This window comes from Aspergillus versicolor (assembly GCF_001890125.1).
Source record: "Aspergillus versicolor CBS 583.65 unplaced genomic scaffold ASPVEscaffold_5, whole genome shotgun sequence".
Taxonomy (NCBI): domain Eukaryota; kingdom Fungi; phylum Ascomycota; class Eurotiomycetes; order Eurotiales; family Aspergillaceae; genus Aspergillus; species Aspergillus versicolor.
In genome coordinates, this window is record NW_024467528.1 from 1,068,522 (window position 1) to 1,084,417 (window position 15,896).

The 15,896-nt window shown below is 52.1% G+C and overlaps 7 protein-coding genes across 7 annotated transcripts; 4 read left to right on the top strand and 3 right to left on the bottom strand.

Annotated features, from left to right (window-relative positions):
- Positions 1-12: 12 nt before the first annotated feature.
- On the top strand, positions 13-1,715 carry ASPVEDRAFT_131690 (glycoside hydrolase family 71 protein; the record flags this gene model as incomplete). Its single annotated transcript, XM_040806849.1, has 4 exons — positions 13-153; positions 216-744; positions 791-1,016; positions 1,070-1,715. The coding sequence occupies 4 exons, from the start codon at positions 13-15 to the stop codon at positions 1,713-1,715; spliced, it is 1,542 nt and encodes a 513-aa protein (XP_040668210.1).
- A 642-nt stretch (positions 1,716-2,357) lies between these two features.
- ASPVEDRAFT_53136 (uncharacterized protein) lies at positions 2,358-3,363 on the top strand (the record flags this gene model as incomplete). Its single annotated transcript, XM_040814751.1, has 3 exons — positions 2,358-2,418; positions 2,504-2,855; positions 2,910-3,363. The coding sequence occupies 3 exons, from the start codon at positions 2,358-2,360 to the stop codon at positions 3,361-3,363; spliced, it is 867 nt and encodes a 288-aa protein (XP_040668211.1).
- Positions 3,364-5,783: 2,420 nt separating this feature from the next.
- On the bottom strand, positions 5,784-7,255 carry png1 (peptide-N4-(N-acetyl-beta-glucosaminyl)asparagine amidase; the record flags this gene model as incomplete). Its single annotated transcript, XM_040817473.1, has 3 exons — positions 5,784-6,193; positions 6,252-6,652; positions 6,744-7,255. 3 exons carry the CDS (start codon positions 7,253-7,255, stop codon positions 5,784-5,786), a joined length of 1,323 nt encoding a protein of 440 aa, XP_040668212.1.
- A 2,043-nt stretch (positions 7,256-9,298) lies between these two features.
- Positions 9,299-10,416, top strand: ASPVEDRAFT_29035 (uncharacterized protein; the record flags this gene model as incomplete). The annotated part of the gene is made up of 4 exons (XM_040810183.1): positions 9,299-9,432; positions 9,577-9,664; positions 9,688-10,193; positions 10,344-10,416. 4 exons carry the CDS (start codon positions 9,299-9,301, stop codon positions 10,414-10,416), a joined length of 801 nt encoding a protein of 266 aa, XP_040668213.1.
- Positions 10,417-10,449: 33 nt separating this feature from the next.
- ASPVEDRAFT_676833 (uncharacterized protein) lies at positions 10,450-11,120 on the bottom strand. The gene has a single exon (XM_040815958.1). It carries the CDS (start codon positions 11,030-11,032, stop codon positions 10,691-10,693), a length of 342 nt encoding a protein of 113 aa, XP_040668214.1. The 5' UTR covers positions 11,033-11,120; the 3' UTR covers positions 10,450-10,690.
- A 218-nt stretch (positions 11,121-11,338) lies between these two features.
- Positions 11,339-13,733, top strand: ASPVEDRAFT_132565 (putative chromatin assembly factor 1 subunit B; the record flags this gene model as incomplete). The annotated part of the gene is made up of 6 exons (XM_040806931.1): positions 11,339-11,442; positions 11,503-11,518; positions 11,589-11,691; positions 11,746-11,982; positions 12,046-13,093; positions 13,142-13,733. 6 exons carry the CDS (start codon positions 11,339-11,341, stop codon positions 13,731-13,733), a joined length of 2,100 nt encoding a protein of 699 aa, XP_040668215.1.
- A 356-nt stretch (positions 13,734-14,089) lies between these two features.
- On the bottom strand, positions 14,090-15,629 carry rad14 (DNA repair protein RAD14). Its single transcript, XM_040815619.1, has 3 exons — positions 15,484-15,629; positions 14,770-15,394; positions 14,090-14,699 (listed from the first exon to the last, which is right to left on the bottom strand). Exons 1-3 carry the CDS (start codon positions 15,568-15,570, stop codon positions 14,284-14,286), a joined length of 1,128 nt encoding a protein of 375 aa, XP_040668216.1. The 5' UTR covers positions 15,571-15,629; the 3' UTR covers positions 14,090-14,283.
- Between the last annotated feature and the right edge of the window lie 267 nt (positions 15,630-15,896).

Sequence of the window (15,896 nt, forward strand, 5' to 3'; positions counted from 1 at the left end):
TGACAGCCCTAGATGATGCATCTGAAGACCCTCGTCCTAGCCCTAGCGGCAAGCGCCGCAGCGTTTCCACAGCTCAACACCCCAAATACTCACAAGAACGTGCGGCAAACCAATGAAACTGACACTGGTAGACTCGTATTCTGTCATTTCATGGTAAGCCCAGCAGAGAAGCCCTTGAGCCCATGACAAACAGAGCGCAGCTAATAGGAAACAAGGTTGGCATTTCAGGTAACCGCCAAAGCGCCTCCGACTATGACGCCGACATGCAGCAAGCAAAAGACCTCGGAATTGACGCATTCGCACTGAATATCGGCATGGACGAGTCCACCGACGCCCAGCTAGGCTATGCCTACGAGTCCGCCGCAAATAACGACATGAAGGTCTTCATCTCGTTCGACTTCAACTGGTACACAACCGACCAGGCAGCGGCCGTCGGGTCCAAGATCGCAGAGTACGCGGACAAGCCGGCACAGCTGAAGGTTGATAACAAGGTATTCGTCTCTTCGTTTGCTGGGGATGGCGTCGACGTGGCGACGATCAAGTCTAGTGCTGGCACGGACATCTTCTGGGCGCCGAACTACGAACCCGGCAACGGAGACTTTAATGATGTGGACAGCGCTCTGAATTGGATGGCTTGGGATAATGATGGCAACAACAAGGCACCGAAGGAGGGAGCCAATGTGACTGTTGCGGATGGGGACCAGGCGTATACAGATGCCCTGGGAGAGAAGCCCTACCTTGCCCGTAAGCGTGTCCATGGTATTTTAATGCGCCAGACTAACAAGGATAGCTGCATCTGGCTGGTTCTACACACACTTCGGAGGCGAGGTGTCGTATAGCAAGAACTGGGTGTTCCCTGGCGACCTGCTGTGGTACAATCGCTGGCGAGAGATACTGGAGCTGGGTCCCCGGTTTGTGGAAATCATCACTTGGAACGACTATGGCGAGTCGCACTACATCGGGCCTCTGTCGTCGCCTCACACCGATGATGGAGCTTCGAAGTGGGTAATGGATATGTGAGTTTCCTCGCACCAACTGACTCTATAGTTTCTGAGACTGACTGCTTCAGGCCGCACGGTGGCTGGCTGGAGATGTCCCGTCCTTTCATCGCCGCGTACAAAGCAGGCCAGACATCGCCCGACGAGTATATCCAGGATGAGAAGCTGATTTACTGGTACCGGCCCACGCCCAAGGACGTCGAGTGCGACGCAACCGACACCACGATGGGTGGAAACCCTGACAACTCGACAGGGAACTTCTTCCGCGGCCGACCCGATGGATACGATGTCATGCAGGATGAGGTCTTCGTCGTCTCGCTGCTCAAATCACCTGCTACAATCCAGGTCACATCCGGCGACAATGAGGAGAGCTTCGAGGCAGAAGCCGGAGCGGGCGCCTTTGCTGCGAAGATGGGCGTTGGGAAGCAGACTTTCTCGATTGTCCGCAATGGCGAGACAGTTTCGTCTGACACCAGCTTGAAGGACATCGTGGGCGAGTGTATTTGCGGCATCTACAACTTCAATGCGTACGTTGGGGTTGTACCGCCTGAGTCGACTGTTGACCAGCTTGACTCGACGGGGCTTGAGTTGCTGTCGGAGGGATTGAAGGCCCCCTGTCCGACTAATACCTTGGGAGGTGGCTCAGGCGGTTCTTCTGCTGCTCCTACTCAGACTGGTTCCAGTACTCCCACTCCTACTTCCCCGGCATATCTATAAGGCTGCCTATTCTGCCATTCATTGTTATTCGTTTTGGGATCCATCTAGTATTCACTCGCTTACAGTAACTTTGCGATGTCTACCAGTTTCAATGATAAAAGTCCATTACAACGATCTCGCATGCCTGTTTTCCCTCTTGGTAGACTTATCAGTCGGGACGGCCCGGGGCGACCCTGACTCCGGTTTTGGCCGGCTATCTCTGCCAAAGCAATCAATGAGGAGCAATTCCCCAGAGCACTAGCAGTCTAGCAACAATCACCAGTGCTATCTTATCTCTCCCCGGATTTAAAAGACAACCACTGCCCGGCCAGTTCAAGACCTTCACCGACTCTTCTAATCTACCTTCTTTCTCACCATGGCCGCTTTATTAGACGTGTTTCCCCTCTCCTGTCGCATCTCCCGATTCTGCGCTCAAGCATCCCTGCAGGTCACGCATCCCCTCCTCACAGCCACAAACAACGTTGCCAACTTCTCCAACTCGTGCGTCTTGCGTGATTGCGACTTCTTGTCTTTCCAAATATCGGTCTGAGCCTGGCTCTCAAATATACCGCTCTTATCTTCTGCTCGACTTGATCGCGACTTCAAAATGGTTTATTAACGCCAACACTCCATCTCCGAGCTGAACCCCACCACAGTATAGCCATGGCACGAATAAAACAGGGCGTGTTCTCCTGGGAGGATGTACTAGCCCATCGGTACCAAAGTCTGTCTCTGTTTCCTTTCGCTTCATTGTCTCGGGCCTCATGAGCAAGGAAGTCGGACACGACATACTAATCAAACAACCCAAGACAATAAACCTGCGGCCCTCCCCCGCCCCCGGAGACAGAGCGCACTCTCTAGTCAAAGTCAGTCGCAAACGAGACAGTCCGAGACAAATCTGTGCTGGGACATCCAGCTGCAGAGCTCGCTGCTCGCAACGCTCTCCCCAGAACTGCGGGTCATGGTCTGGGAGCAAGTCCTCGGCGGCATGCGCATCCACATTATCCAGCGGGCTGATAGACGGATGGGCCATATTGTCTGTCCGGCCTTGGAGGCCTGCGATATCTGCCGCGGCGGGCTACCTCCGTCTTGTTGCAAGGAGTCACGGCCGCATATCCCGGGCAGCGGCCTTCTTGCTCTTCTGTTGACATGCAAACAGATGTAAGCAGCAAGCCAACTCTCCATACCTATCTATGGCCAAGCTAACCATCCCAGCTACTCGGAATCAATCCACCTCCTATATACTCTCAACACCTTCGAGTTCAGCAGCACCTGGTCACTCACTTACCTCCATCCCACAATCCCCGCAGACCTCTGGGACTCCATCCGCGTAGTCGAGCTCAGCTGGGCCTTCCCGGGCCACTGGCTACCAAGCAAAGACCCCGTCAAGTCGGTATATTTCTCTGCAGGACGCCAGCAATGGATCGATACCTGCTGCGCTGTCTCCCGTATGAAGAGCCTGCAGTCATTCACCCTGCATTTAAGCGGAAGCTGGTTCAGCGAACCCGTCGAGAAACTCCCTGTGTTTCTAGAGCCGTTGCGCAGCTTGCATCTAAGACAGAAGTGGCAGCTGCATCTGCCGAGGCAGCCGTATTATGTTAAGGAGATTCGCAACATTGATAGCGATTTAAAGAAGAGGGGGATTGATTGTGTGGTGCAGGCTACTTAATAAATGCAGTCGGGCATTTTTGGCGGCGAGGCATATGTCCTTGGTAGCCCCTGTGAAGTAATCGAGTTATGTGACAAATACCTAGCACAACCTCGCTGGATATAGATAGTGAGATACTTGACGAGGAAACATTATTCCTATAAGTAGAGAATCAATGGTGCTTATAAGGAGTAAAGAAAGAATAAATTCTGAAGATAATGGTTGTTTGATACTGCAAAAATGCCCTAACCTGAGCCAGCCAGGCCACTAACTAACCATAGGTAATGAAACCAGAAATAAATCCGGCAATCGATCCCACATATATCCTATAGTCCTTGCACCCATTAAGACAATGGCTGTCTTAAAAGAGACGAGCAAAAGCACCCGGCAGAACGGTAACCCTACTTTACGTACCTAGAAGGCCTGCCACTGGCCGGTACGCTTTGGGCGTTCCCATACAGTCTACCGAGGAAAAGAACAACCGAGGAATAGAATACCAGGTGGAGTTGCGCCCTGACTATTGAAAGAGTTGAGACACGAGCCGCTGTCCACTGCCAGTGTCGGTGTTGGTGTCACTGTCCAGGGTCCACGTCAGTCCACCAGTCCACCAGTCCACCGCGGGGAACTGAGACTAAGACACGGGTACGTACTACTATACTGAGTTGTCATGCAAGTTGCAACGGTCCACCATCTCGTGGAGAAACGACGAAAGGGGAAGACTACGTAGGCTACGCAGACCGACCCAGGAATTGCTTGGTTAGGACGCTGTTACAGGAGACTAGACCCGACTACGTAGATGTGATTGACGCTCATTCCAAGATTTCCAAGATTCAAAACGATCAACAAGCATTCTAATAACCAATTCCAATTGTCTCGCCCAATCACTTCCACAAGGAACAAACTCTTCAAGTCAGCTGGATGAAGATGGAAATCTCATTCCAGTCTCCAGTCTCCAGTTCCCACTTCCCAGTCACCACCAGGCCAGTCCAAGTCCACGACCCCTGACCCAGAAAACCAGTACTCCAGTAGCCCCGTGTTCGTAATGAGACAGACTGGAGGACGCGTGCGAAGCCCTGTCGATCCCCGGGTCTCGCGGGCTCGGGGCCTCGGATGGTCTTGATCCGTGCACCCGACAAGCCTGAAAAGCCTGAGGTGTGATTGAACAAGTTCGAACTTCGAAAAAGCAATACAGCCTTGAAAGGCTGGACCAGACTCGGGTGCACTAATCCCAAAAAAGACGCTGTGTGGTTGTTGTTTATTTATAGGAAGAGGGCGCGCCAATCAGGGCGGGTTGTGACTGGTGGGAACGCGGGGAAGGCGGGCGAAGTCAATTCAGCGTATTATTTCATTCTGGTATTCAGCATGCAGGTGAATATTCAGTGTGCGCTGCTTCCGTCCTTCAGCTGGGTTGAGATGTTAGCCAGCTCAAGGTTATTCTTCGCTCGAGTAGACTACACTAAAGAATGAGGGTGCCTGAATCCGCCTGAGGGTCGAGGTGAGACAGTTTGGCGCAGGATCGCCCATCGCAATTAAACCTGAATCAGTGGCAGACACGCCGGCACTCAGGGTCTGCCCCACTAAGGGTTGTTATGGTCGGGGCCAATTTTTCATGTCTGTATCAACTGTATGTATTGTTGTCCACGTATTTTCTTGGCTATGGACTGCAGCGCCTGAAATTCAAAATGGCTTCCAGGTATAGTGCAGATACAACAAAAACAAAACGGAAATTGAAGGTGAAGGAATGATGATGGTCCACCACGGATTATAAAAAGTGTAAAAACCAAAATATATCGCTGTGCGCCCCTATCCCATGCCGAAACCCAACCATGAGATGATGACCGATTATATTGTGCATTTTGCAAGTAAATGTCGTATGCCATGTAACCATGAGTTTGAAGTGGTGATAAGAGAAGGAAAAAAAAAAAAGAAATGATTCAGAGACTGAATGAGACCAATGAGAAATGAGAATGAGGTATCATCACAATAAGGAAATGGTAGAGAGACCGTAAAGATGAGTTTGTAAAGATGAGTTTGTAAAGATATGAGTTTTGAGTTATGCGTTGTGGTGAAAGTCCACGCTGAAAACCTCGAGTCAACTGCGTTTATGCGACTCGGGTCATAGCTGAGAATGGATGCTCCATGTTATCGTGTTCATCTGCGAATTCGAATAGAATTGGCATCCCCCAAATAACAGGTGCAGAGCTTGGTGGGTTCGATGGTACAAAATTCGATGATGAGCTGAGGCCCAGCCATAAGCGTGATCATCAAGTGGTTACACATCGCACGCTTCAGCCAGATTTTTCGTGTTTTAATCGGTCGGACAGTGCCTTCAGTAGGCGAAGCGGTGAAAGGCTGGCGGGGCAGACTTCACCACCTGGCTCGGCTCTGAGGTGTTCCGACCGCGATGGGTAGGTGACTAAAAGTTTCGTGCTTCAACCACATTATCGGTCGCCCTGTGATCCATCTGGGCCAGAATGGCCTGATCGTTGACGGTTGTTGGCCCAAGCCGCGGGCGTGTCGACCGTTTGCTGTGGCCTCTTCACATCGTCCGATCGGGTGGTCGAGGGGTTGAGTGCAAGGTTGTTCAATTCGGCGGCGAGGGAGCAGACAGTGTACATGCGTAGTTCCCGTTCTTCGCGCTCATCTTCCTTGAACAATCGTCGCTGCTCCTCCTTCGATCGACCTTCACGGCGCATTTTTCGGATTTCTTGAATAACCCACACAAGCACCTCTTCCGAGACACGCGCTCGGTGCGCTCCGTGTTTAGCAGGGCTTCGAACATATCGGCGGGTGACATCCGTGGCGCCGTCAATGGAAAATGCAACACAGTAGGACATTTTGCGACCCCATCCTATAACAAGATTAGCACATAAACCCAAAAAAAGAAGCAATGGCAGCGCAAGACAAACCTTCAGCATAGAGGCGAGGCTGATCCCACGTCTCTTCGCATGCATCTACATGGATCCAGCGTCGCTGGTGCTCGGAATAGACCTCCGTCCACACGTAATCCTCCGAATTCCACACCCAGCGTACACGCCCACCAAGTGCTCGGCAGAACATGCTGAAGCAGTTTGCCCACTCTCCTACACGGCCTCGCCTGGTTTGTAGCAATTGCCATACGTCGGAGTAGCGGGGGAATCGCTCGTAGGCGAGACAGTTTTGGTCTGCACATTGGTATAATTCGACTCGAGTGGCTCCGCGGGCGGCCTCGTCCTGCGTAGGAGGGGCTCGACCGCGGGCAATCGTCGGCAATGTGCAACGCGAGCAGGGAGGATTGTTGACCCATTGGAAGAAAGACCGCTTGAACCATCTACATATGGAAAGTTTAGTTAGTCAGGGCCGAACTTAAATGCGGAGGAAGAAAGAAAAAAAAAAAAAAAAAAAGGTGGTTGTTGACATACCTTAATAATGCCCTAATGACGCAGTCCTGGTAGCCCCATTCGGGCTTTCTCCTGAGGCTTCGTGCTTGCGCCTGGATTATTTGACTCTCCTCGTCCGCTTCCGAATACAGCTTGTCGAGGGGAATCATGGCAAGAGCTTCGTCCAGGAGACCGGGGTTTTCGTACTTTGTTGGCGTCACGGACAGGACGTGCAGTAGATTTCGAAATTTTAATCCGTTTTGATCTTGCGGGGGATGAGGAACGACGGGGAGATTCCGTAGTGATGGCGATGGGGGTTGCGACTGTGGTGGTGGTGGTGTTGGCGTTGGAGGTGCTTGCGAGGGATGAGGAGGTTGCGACCGAAAGGGCGATGGCGACGGGGATTGCGTGCGAGAACGAGACCGGTTCTTCTCTACCAGACGGTCGAATCTCTTGTGGCGCATCAGTTGCTCAAAAGCGTTGGTGAGTTGGGCTGCATCGAAGGCATCGGTGGTTGGCGCCCGCCGGCCATGGTGATGCCTGCCATCGGCCATGGTGAAGGGGGTCAGAGAGACCAGCGGCTGGCTCGAACGCTTTGAATCTCCAGGGTGAGTTGGAATCGGGTGGTCTGATGGTCGTCCGTTGTCTGACTTGTATTAACGAGCGACGCAAATCGACAAGGCCGATTAAGGGACCGAGGTGAGGGTGAGAATGGTCGGACGTTGATGGGATAATGATCAGGGACAGAGCGAGACTTGGGAGAGTTGAGGATAGTCACACACACAGCCCAGCCAGGCGGTCACTGGGCTGTGCTTGGCATTAATCAGCGTTCTCGTACGGTAACTGGGCCGCAATGTTACCGCTAGCGACCGATCTGCCAAAAATAACACAGATGCTGCGGTCGGCGCTACACTCGACAGGATCGCGATTTCTCGACGGACAAGAACGAAACAAAAAAGCAGACGTCTCGAGGCGAGAGTTGAGGCCGAGAAAGGTCGTCAAAAGAGCGCAGAGCTAAGGAGAAGAGCCGGGACAGCAGAAAAAGAGAGGCCTGGCAGGCGCGAGATTGCAGCAGCATCCACGCCAGCAGTCCAGCGAAGCGTCGTCAGCCTGGGGCTGCTCCCCCAATCAGCGCCCCGCCACCAACACAAGCCGCGTGTGTGCCGCCCCGAACGGGTTTACGCTCCTGGCCAAGATCCCTTCTGCTGCCCGGCTCATGGCCCTGCGATTATAGAGAGCTACATTACCATTTCCTGTCCCAGTGTGCCTGAACTCTGATCCTGAGGATTCGTCGCGATTGCTTGGCGTTCTCTGCCGCTGTTACCTGCGCAGTACGTGCCTGTACCGACTGGGCCTGCTCAAATCAAGGACGTGCACGCTGCGTCGTAGACAGCTCTTCACTTGCGGCTCCAGGGTCGTCGCTCTACGGAGGATTTACCCAGTGATGTCGTTGCGTCTCCACCCGCTATGCGAATAAGGCCCCGTCATATTGGACGCTTGAACAGTTGGTCGTAACTCTTGCACGGCGTACGAAAGCTTCCTCCACAAGCTGATGTAGTCTACGTGGTGATGCACTGGAGAGCTGATATCCGGTCTGCGCTGCATGGTGCAACAATTCGGATTTCTCAGAGCGACGGCAAGATTCCCAGCCCTAGGAATACAGGCGATCATCGTCATTTCCCACCGGATGCGTGTCTGGGCACGTCTCCGCGGATGAAAGACTCATCTCTGATCCGTACACTCACTTAGAATTACGCGGCTCCCGATCAGCAGGGAAATGTCAAGTGTCACCGATTTACCATCTCAGCCAGTCAGTTTCTACAGTGCAGATTTCTCTCAAAGTCTGGTTCAAGACAACGGGATATGGTTCGGGTCACTCGGAGATATGTCGCGGAAAACTGCGAAATTTCCCAACCCGGTAATAAACTCGCTGTCAGTGGGTACGAGCTTTTCTTCCTGCCTCCGGATGACGAATCCCGACCGAAGCGGTTGAGGTATCCACGAAGAAGGCTGTTCGGAGTCACTACCGGCAGACTCATGGCTACTAGTATTTTCGTAATCCTGCGTGATTGCGAGAAAAATTTTGAGCGATTGCACCTGCAGACACCTTTGCACCTGGTGAAATCTGCTGAATACACTTCAATAACAACGGGAAAGGCTGGTGTCATGTGGAAGATGAGGATGATCATGGCGATCGAACCTTGAATCGGGTCTCCTACAAGAATGGCTTCAGCCTTCTTCCTCACGCTTCACCTGGCTTTCGGTCCCAAATCTGTATGCCGCTGAGCAAAATTTTGGTGTGGCCTCAGGAGGACACGCGGCACCTGCAATCCTTGAACCCATAAATCCGCATCTCCACCCGTCCAGTTCAGAAATTTTTTTCCTCATGAAGAATGAATGCATGTATAAATTGCATTTTTAACGCTCTGCACTGAGTTTGCAGTTCCGAGGCACAGGGTGACAGGATCGCCACTGGGTTCGAAGAAGCAAGGCAGGTGTTGAGCGAACCCTGGATTACTTCAAGATGATGTCGAGCGGGCTGTCTCACATACCGCGCAAAGCAGCAACGAGTCCCTCGCAGTGGCCGCAGTGGAATGATGTGGCGGAGACGCGCAAGCGTCCGTCTTGGCACTGAACAAGATCTGGCTAGAGCTGGCCATGCGCTCCACTGCGCTAGTCCAATTGCGGCCGATCAGCGCTGTGTCACGGGACTCTTGGATGGACCCTTCAGGTTCGTCTTGTTCGCTTCTTTCGTGCAAGGTTTCATACCTGTGTCCGGTTGGCCTCTGCGCAGGGCCAGACCGATCCATCGTTATTCGCCAGTTCTTACAAGATGACTGCTGGGCTGGGGAACTGGTGACTTCACCCCCATCAGGGAGAATAGTGGAAGTTCAACGACTCTCGTGGACGGTGTCAACTACGCGAATCGACGGGTGTTTTACCTCGAGTCTCGACCCGACCGGGTCAAGCTGATTGGCACTTCAAGCTGCCGAGGTCGATATCTGAAGCTGCCCAGACCTGCCTTAACATCCATGATCCAAATTCCAGAGATGTCGCACCATTTGCCATCTTAACTATCTCGGCAACCTTGCCTGGAATTGGCTTCATTCTTTGTGTATTCGAATCTTCGAATTGCTTCAAGGAATGTCCGATGTTGTCACTCGTGCCACCCGGAAATCCAGGTTACATCGAACTCGCCTTCAAGAGGGACCCCTGTCTCAGCCACGGGAAATGCACGCCAGGCCCCCGGGCTCGATCGATCTTGGTTCTTGAACCCTCAAATCTCCGCGTTTTCCCCGTGGTCTGGAACGGTCCAACTCGTCTGCTGCACGTCGGTAACCTGATCAGAGGACCTGCTTCTGTTTCTGTGCAGGAGCAGAAGCGGGCATTATGCCCTTCGCCCGTAATTCTGTCGGTAATTCTGTCCGTAGTTCCGTCCGTAGCCCTGCGTTCGCAGTTTCCTATTTGGATCCGGGATGCTCTCGAGTTCAGGTATCGAGTCTGTTAACTGACCTGTATGTCGGGGTTAGCGGGCTTGTCGCTGCCAGCTGGGCTGATTTTATCTCGCAGGCATTGAGATATGGTCCTGCGTGCAGCTCCGTTCTGGTTTCTGTGTTCCTTTGTGGAGTGGTGCTTTAACAGCGTTTTGCATGCTGACCGAGTAGTCATGTCTGGAACTCGCAAGTCTACTTATGGCTACAACTATGTCAAGTAAATGAAGAGTGCATGATAGTGAAGTCTTGGACCGTCGAAGCACATATTATCAATCCTGCTAATATAATTCTCGATGTCTGGTAGAATTGCGAAATTTGAATAGCGCCACCAATCGACAAAGGTGGTGTGACGACCGGATGGTTGTATACTGGAGTCGACCGGAACCAAATCATCCGATTGCTTGCTGGGTTGTTTTTTGCTGCGATATGCTATTCTGTAGATGAAGAAAAACAATTTTTATCATCTATAGGCATAGAAACAGGTGTACGATAATATTAAACTACATGTATACAATAAATATATTTTCGACTAGACCGCACCGGTACACCGTCAAGCCGAATCTCACCCGAACCAACTCGCCATCCAATAGACCGAAATACGGAGAGCATGAGATAAAACTTCCCAATGATATCTCGGAAGATTGGTAGCTCCAAGAGTCGAGATGAACTGATGTCGTTTTGCTTAGAATCGGGGTGATTGTATTGGGTGAACGGCAGAGCTTCTGATTGGCGAATGGGCCGCGCGCGCTCCAACCACGACGCCAAAAGACACGAGCTGAGCGTTTGACCTTGTATCGACATCACCACTGGAGGCCTGGCTGCTTTCACCTGTCCCATCTATTCACTCTTCCTTATTTTGTCCTGTTTCGGTGAACCCTCTGCGCGAGCCCCCCCTCCTCCGCATCTAGCTTCGCCCGTAGCCTGGGCGACGACGACTGCAACCACAACCTTAACCTCAACTTAGCTCCGAGCTCCGACAACTAACTACCTGGGCCGACCTCCAACTTCCCCCATCATCCCCTCCATACTACGCCCAACGCACGCATATTTATCTGGTTGTTTATCTCCAAGCTTATCCTACCACCCTGCACTGTTCGACCCATCTCCATCAGCCCACCGTCTTCCGGGGGCCCTGTCCTCATCATGAAAGCTACTCCGCTGCTCATCGCGTGGCACAACGACAACGCTCCCATATATTCAGTCCATTTCGATCCCAATGGCAAGGGTCGTTTGGCTACAGCTGGAAAGTAGGTTCTCTGATATCCCCCAAACCGCTTGTGCCGCGAGCTAATCTCTTTCCGCCTCAGTGATAACAATGTCCGCGTGAGTTTGACTGCTACCCCACCCGATGATCCCTTTGCCGGCGCGATGACTCTGACCTGCGAGAATATAGCTGTGGAAGGTAGATTCAGTTGGCCAGGAACGAAAAGTGGCCTATTTGAGCACATTGGTGAAACATACACAAGCTGTCAATGTGGTCCGATTCAGCCCGAAGGGTACGGTCCTTGGAGCGAATACATCCCTTGCTATCTTATTCTAATACCGTCTAGGTGAAATGTTGGCGTCGGCTGGGGACGACGGCAATGTACTGCTCTGGGTGCCCTCGGAATTGCAAACACAGCCAGGACTAGGAGAAGATCGGACGGACGACAAGGAAACATGGCGTGTGAAGCACATGTGTCGGTCTTCGGGTGCGGAAATTTATGACCTTGCCTGGTCTCCCGATGGTGTTTTTATCATCACGGGGAGTATGGATAATATTGCTCGGATTTATAATGCACAAACTGGTACGATAGATTGTTTCTATGGGAAGTGCAAGAGCGGTTACTGATTTTGAATGTGACAACCAGGCCAAATGGTGCGGCAGATTGCTGAGCACTCGCATTATGTTCAAGGAGTAGCCTGGGATCCGCTTAACGAATTTGTCGCGACACAATCATCCGATCGATCTGTCCACATTTACAGCCTGAAGACGAAGGACGGCCAGTTCACTCTCACCTCACATGGGAAGTTTCTCAAGATGGATTTACCAGCACGGCGCATCTCGCGTGGCAGCCCTGCTCCTCCAGATCTCTCTATTCGATCCCAACCCGCTACTAGTAATTCCGTCGCCGTTGCTTCACCTGCTCCTTCGACCCCAGGGACACCGATGACATCGCACCTACCTATGGACCCCCCTCCAGTGTCGCACAGCCGGAGGTCCTCCTTCAGCTCCTCACCAAACATCCGCCGCTCCGCTTCGCCAGCTCCGTCTCTACCTCTCCCCGCAGTTAAGCCTCTGGAAGTGACGTCTCCGGGTCTGAGCGGGCTTGGAGTCAGGAACGCCAACATATACGCCAACGAAACATTTACTTCTTTCTTCCGGCGACTAACTTTCACGCCCGACGGAAGTTTACTTTTCACCCCTGCAGGCCAGTACAAGACGTCGCAGGTTTCCCCAACAGATCCTGGGAAGACAGTGGACGAGGTTATCAACACAGTCTACATCTATACGCGGGCGGGATTCAACAAACCGCCGATTTCGCATCTGCCGGGTCACAAAAAGCCCTCAGTTGCGGTAAAATGCTCGCCCGTTTTTTACACTTTACGGGAGAACCCAGAACCATCGAAGCATATCACCCTGGATACTTCAACGGGGGAAGATGGTTCAGCTACTAATGATGCGGGGGCGAGTGGTCCGAGCGATAGCTCTACCAAGGAGTCGGCACCGAAGTCTGGCACTGGTGACGACTCTAAAACGGCGGCGAATCAACTCCCACCTCCTGTATTTTCTTTACCTTATAGGGTCATCTATGCGGTAGCCACACAAGATGCCGTTTTGGTGTATGACACGCAGCAGCAGGCGCCGCTCTGCGTGGTGAGCAATTTGCATTTTGCTACGTTTACAGATCTAACCTGGTCAGTATTACTCGACCACTCTGGAAAATGGCCACTAACAATGACCAGGTCGAATGACGGCTTGACTTTAATCATGAGCTCGTCTGATGGTTTCTGCTCTACTCTCTCTTTTGCTCCAGGTGAACTGGGACAACCTTACACCGCGCCAATAACCGCACCACAAACAACTGGCACTTCTGCACAAACAACGTCAACTTTACATACTCCAACGGACCCGACGAAGGCCCCTGCACACGCAGTTCCACCGCCACCCGCAAGCCCCGCGCGCTCAAATTCAGTATCATCCGTCACGACGCAGCGCGCCTCGCAGCAAGCGGAAACCGTAGTCAACAACCCAACCCCGACTCTTGGAGCGGTGCCGCTCGTAACCGCGACACATTCCGCGCAGCCGCCGGCAACTCTTCCCCTCACGACACCGCCTGAGACACCACTGTCAACAGCATCCCAGGGCGAGACCAGCAACGCCAGCAGCACGGTCCTAGGAAAGCGAAGCGAGTCCGAAAAGGAGGAAAGCCAGGACCCTAACTCAGCTGAGCAGACACAGCTGCCAAAGAAGCGACGAGTAGCACCGACGCTGATTTCAACAGGGACAGACTCAGCCTCAAATGACAGGCCCCCTAATACGGATGTCGGGGGTTAGTTGTGAAGGCTCACCCAGTTGCATTTTCTCCATGGTATCTTTGCATATCGTTTAAATCCATCCATCTGTACTGTCGATGATATCTTGATGAATCATGTGGCTCCTTTTGTTCCGGTGGCGTCAATCCAATCTCTTGATACCTTGTTTCATATCGGAACCTGCTCTTTCTTCGCTGGCTGTTCTTTTGGTAGAGTCACTTAGGCACCGAAGTATTCAGATCAAGATCTTATGTAGACGCTTGTAGCTTGATTTGATCATATCATCCGTCTATGGTATACATTACTTGAGGTCACGCTCTGATGTTTATTCTTTTGCTGTCCTCTGAGTATACGATGAGGTTGACGTACCCCGTCAATATCATGAGGTACTATTTGATATACCGAATTAGAATCATATCCTGCTCAATGTCCTTTGCCATTGCCACCACTGTTGAGGCTAGAAGAACATTCTCGTCCAGTAGATTCAAGACATAAATCGTAACTTCATTGGGCTGGGATTGTGCCCTAACAGAACAATAATATGGTATATACAGTACACCCAAATACAGCGCTCAAAACTCCAATTCCTCAACCTCCATCCCACAATCCACACACTTCTTCGTTCCAATTCCCGTCTCGGGATCCTGTATTGATCTCCCCCACTGATGTACATGCCTCCCACCCCTCCCAATCTCATCACCAAACGTCCCGCCCGCAGCACCCTGTCGATTTCGTCGATACGCTTCAACCCGTGTACGCTTCTTAAGGTCGTCGAGTTTTGTCTTGAATTTTGCTTCGCGCCGTCGCTTTTTCTCGTTTTCTCGTCGTTCGAACTCTGCGTCTAGGGCTTCTGGTGAACCCCATTTTTTGGGCGAGAATGCGTATTCTTCGACTTGGTAGCGCAGGTATAGCATCATGTTATTCCATGTTGATTTGTGCGGATTTGGTCGTTCGAGATGGGGCAGCAGTTCTTCGTCGCGGAGCTCAGCTATAGACCCAATAGTCAGTACACCATGCCATACTATGCCATATACCGGTTAAAACGGAGGGAAACTCACGATCCGTCAGAAGATAATCCTCCTTCGCCTCCGTCTTCGTCAAAAGACTATATTTCTCCGGAAACTTCTCCTTACAGGCATGACAAACCCGACACTCCAACTCCTCCTCCCACTTCCAATCAATCTCCAACCCTCCACACTCGCGACAAGCCTTCTGCTCGCTCTTCTCATCCAACACACTAATCCCAGGCTCAAACGGCCCCGCCTTATCCCGCCGCAACGACCGAAGCAGCTGCTCCCTCTCCCACTCCTTCTGCGTCATATGCGCTGGCTTCTGATCCTCCCCATCCTTACCATCCCGGACATGCAGGGCCTTGTTAAACGGATCATCCTCCTCCGCGAGAAACCCACCTTTCGTATCAGTCATCTTGCTAAAGTCATACTCGACGAATTTCGTGAAATTGCGCGCCGGCTTTATGGAGTTGAGCGGTCCGTTTGCGTCATTATTGTTCGCATCGCGAAGTGTAGATGGTGTTTCCGAGGCGCTGGATGTAAGTGACGAGTAGGACCGTTTCACGCCCTGTGTTGCTGTTGGTGCCCCCGAGGATCTGGTAGAGCCTGCGCCAGCTCGCGCCTCGGCTTCGCGCTGCTCTCGGATGGCCTTTGCTTTCATGCGGTTGACTTCCTGGTAATGGTTTTATCTTAGCTTGCGCTCATTGATTGTGGCGCTGTGGGGTTGGATTTTGGAGGGAGGGAGAGAGGTGAGATACTTACGATTCGCTTTAGTTGCTCGGGTGTGAGTTCAGCCCGCGTCGGACGTGCCGGTGGAGGCGGTGGTGTTGAGGGTCGGTCGTCTGCCATGATTTCGAGGATTTTTGGAGAGTATGTCTGGTTGGGAGGTGTGAATGACGAGGTTGAAGAGCAGCTTCTTGTGTCAGAGGTAGAGCCGCTTCTTTGAAGGCTTATCGATAATAAATGTCACGTGGCGATAGAGACAAGGCTAGTCCTAATTTGGGGCGGGCTTGGTGGGCTCAGTCGGGATTGGTCCGATCTCGATCAGATAACTGGGATACCTGTGATACTGAGAGAAGGATTCCAAAATGCAAGTAATTCTATAATAGGTGACGTATATAGGAGCTAGGCTGTTATAAGCAGTGTGACAATAGCGAATAATATCGGTGCTACCA

What these genes read in the sequence shown, in the direction of transcription:
- ASPVEDRAFT_676833 (XM_040815958.1), bottom strand. Translation starts at nt 11,032, where the DNA reads ATGGGACAGGTGAAAGCAGCCAGGCCTCCAGTGGTGATGTCGATACAA.
- rad14 (XM_040815619.1), bottom strand. Translation starts at nt 15,570, where the DNA reads ATGGCAGACGACCGACCCTCAACACCACCGCCTCCACCGGCACGTCCG. An exon ending in CCGAGCAACTAAAGCGAATC is followed by an intron (nt 15,395 to 15,483) that starts GTAAGTATCTCA and finishes AACCATTACCAG; the next exon opens with GAAGTCAACCGCATGAAAGC. An exon ending in GGATTATCTTCTGACGGATC is followed by an intron (nt 14,700 to 14,769) that starts GTGAGTTTCCCT and finishes TTGGGTCTATAG; the next exon opens with CTGAGCTCCGCGACGAAGAA.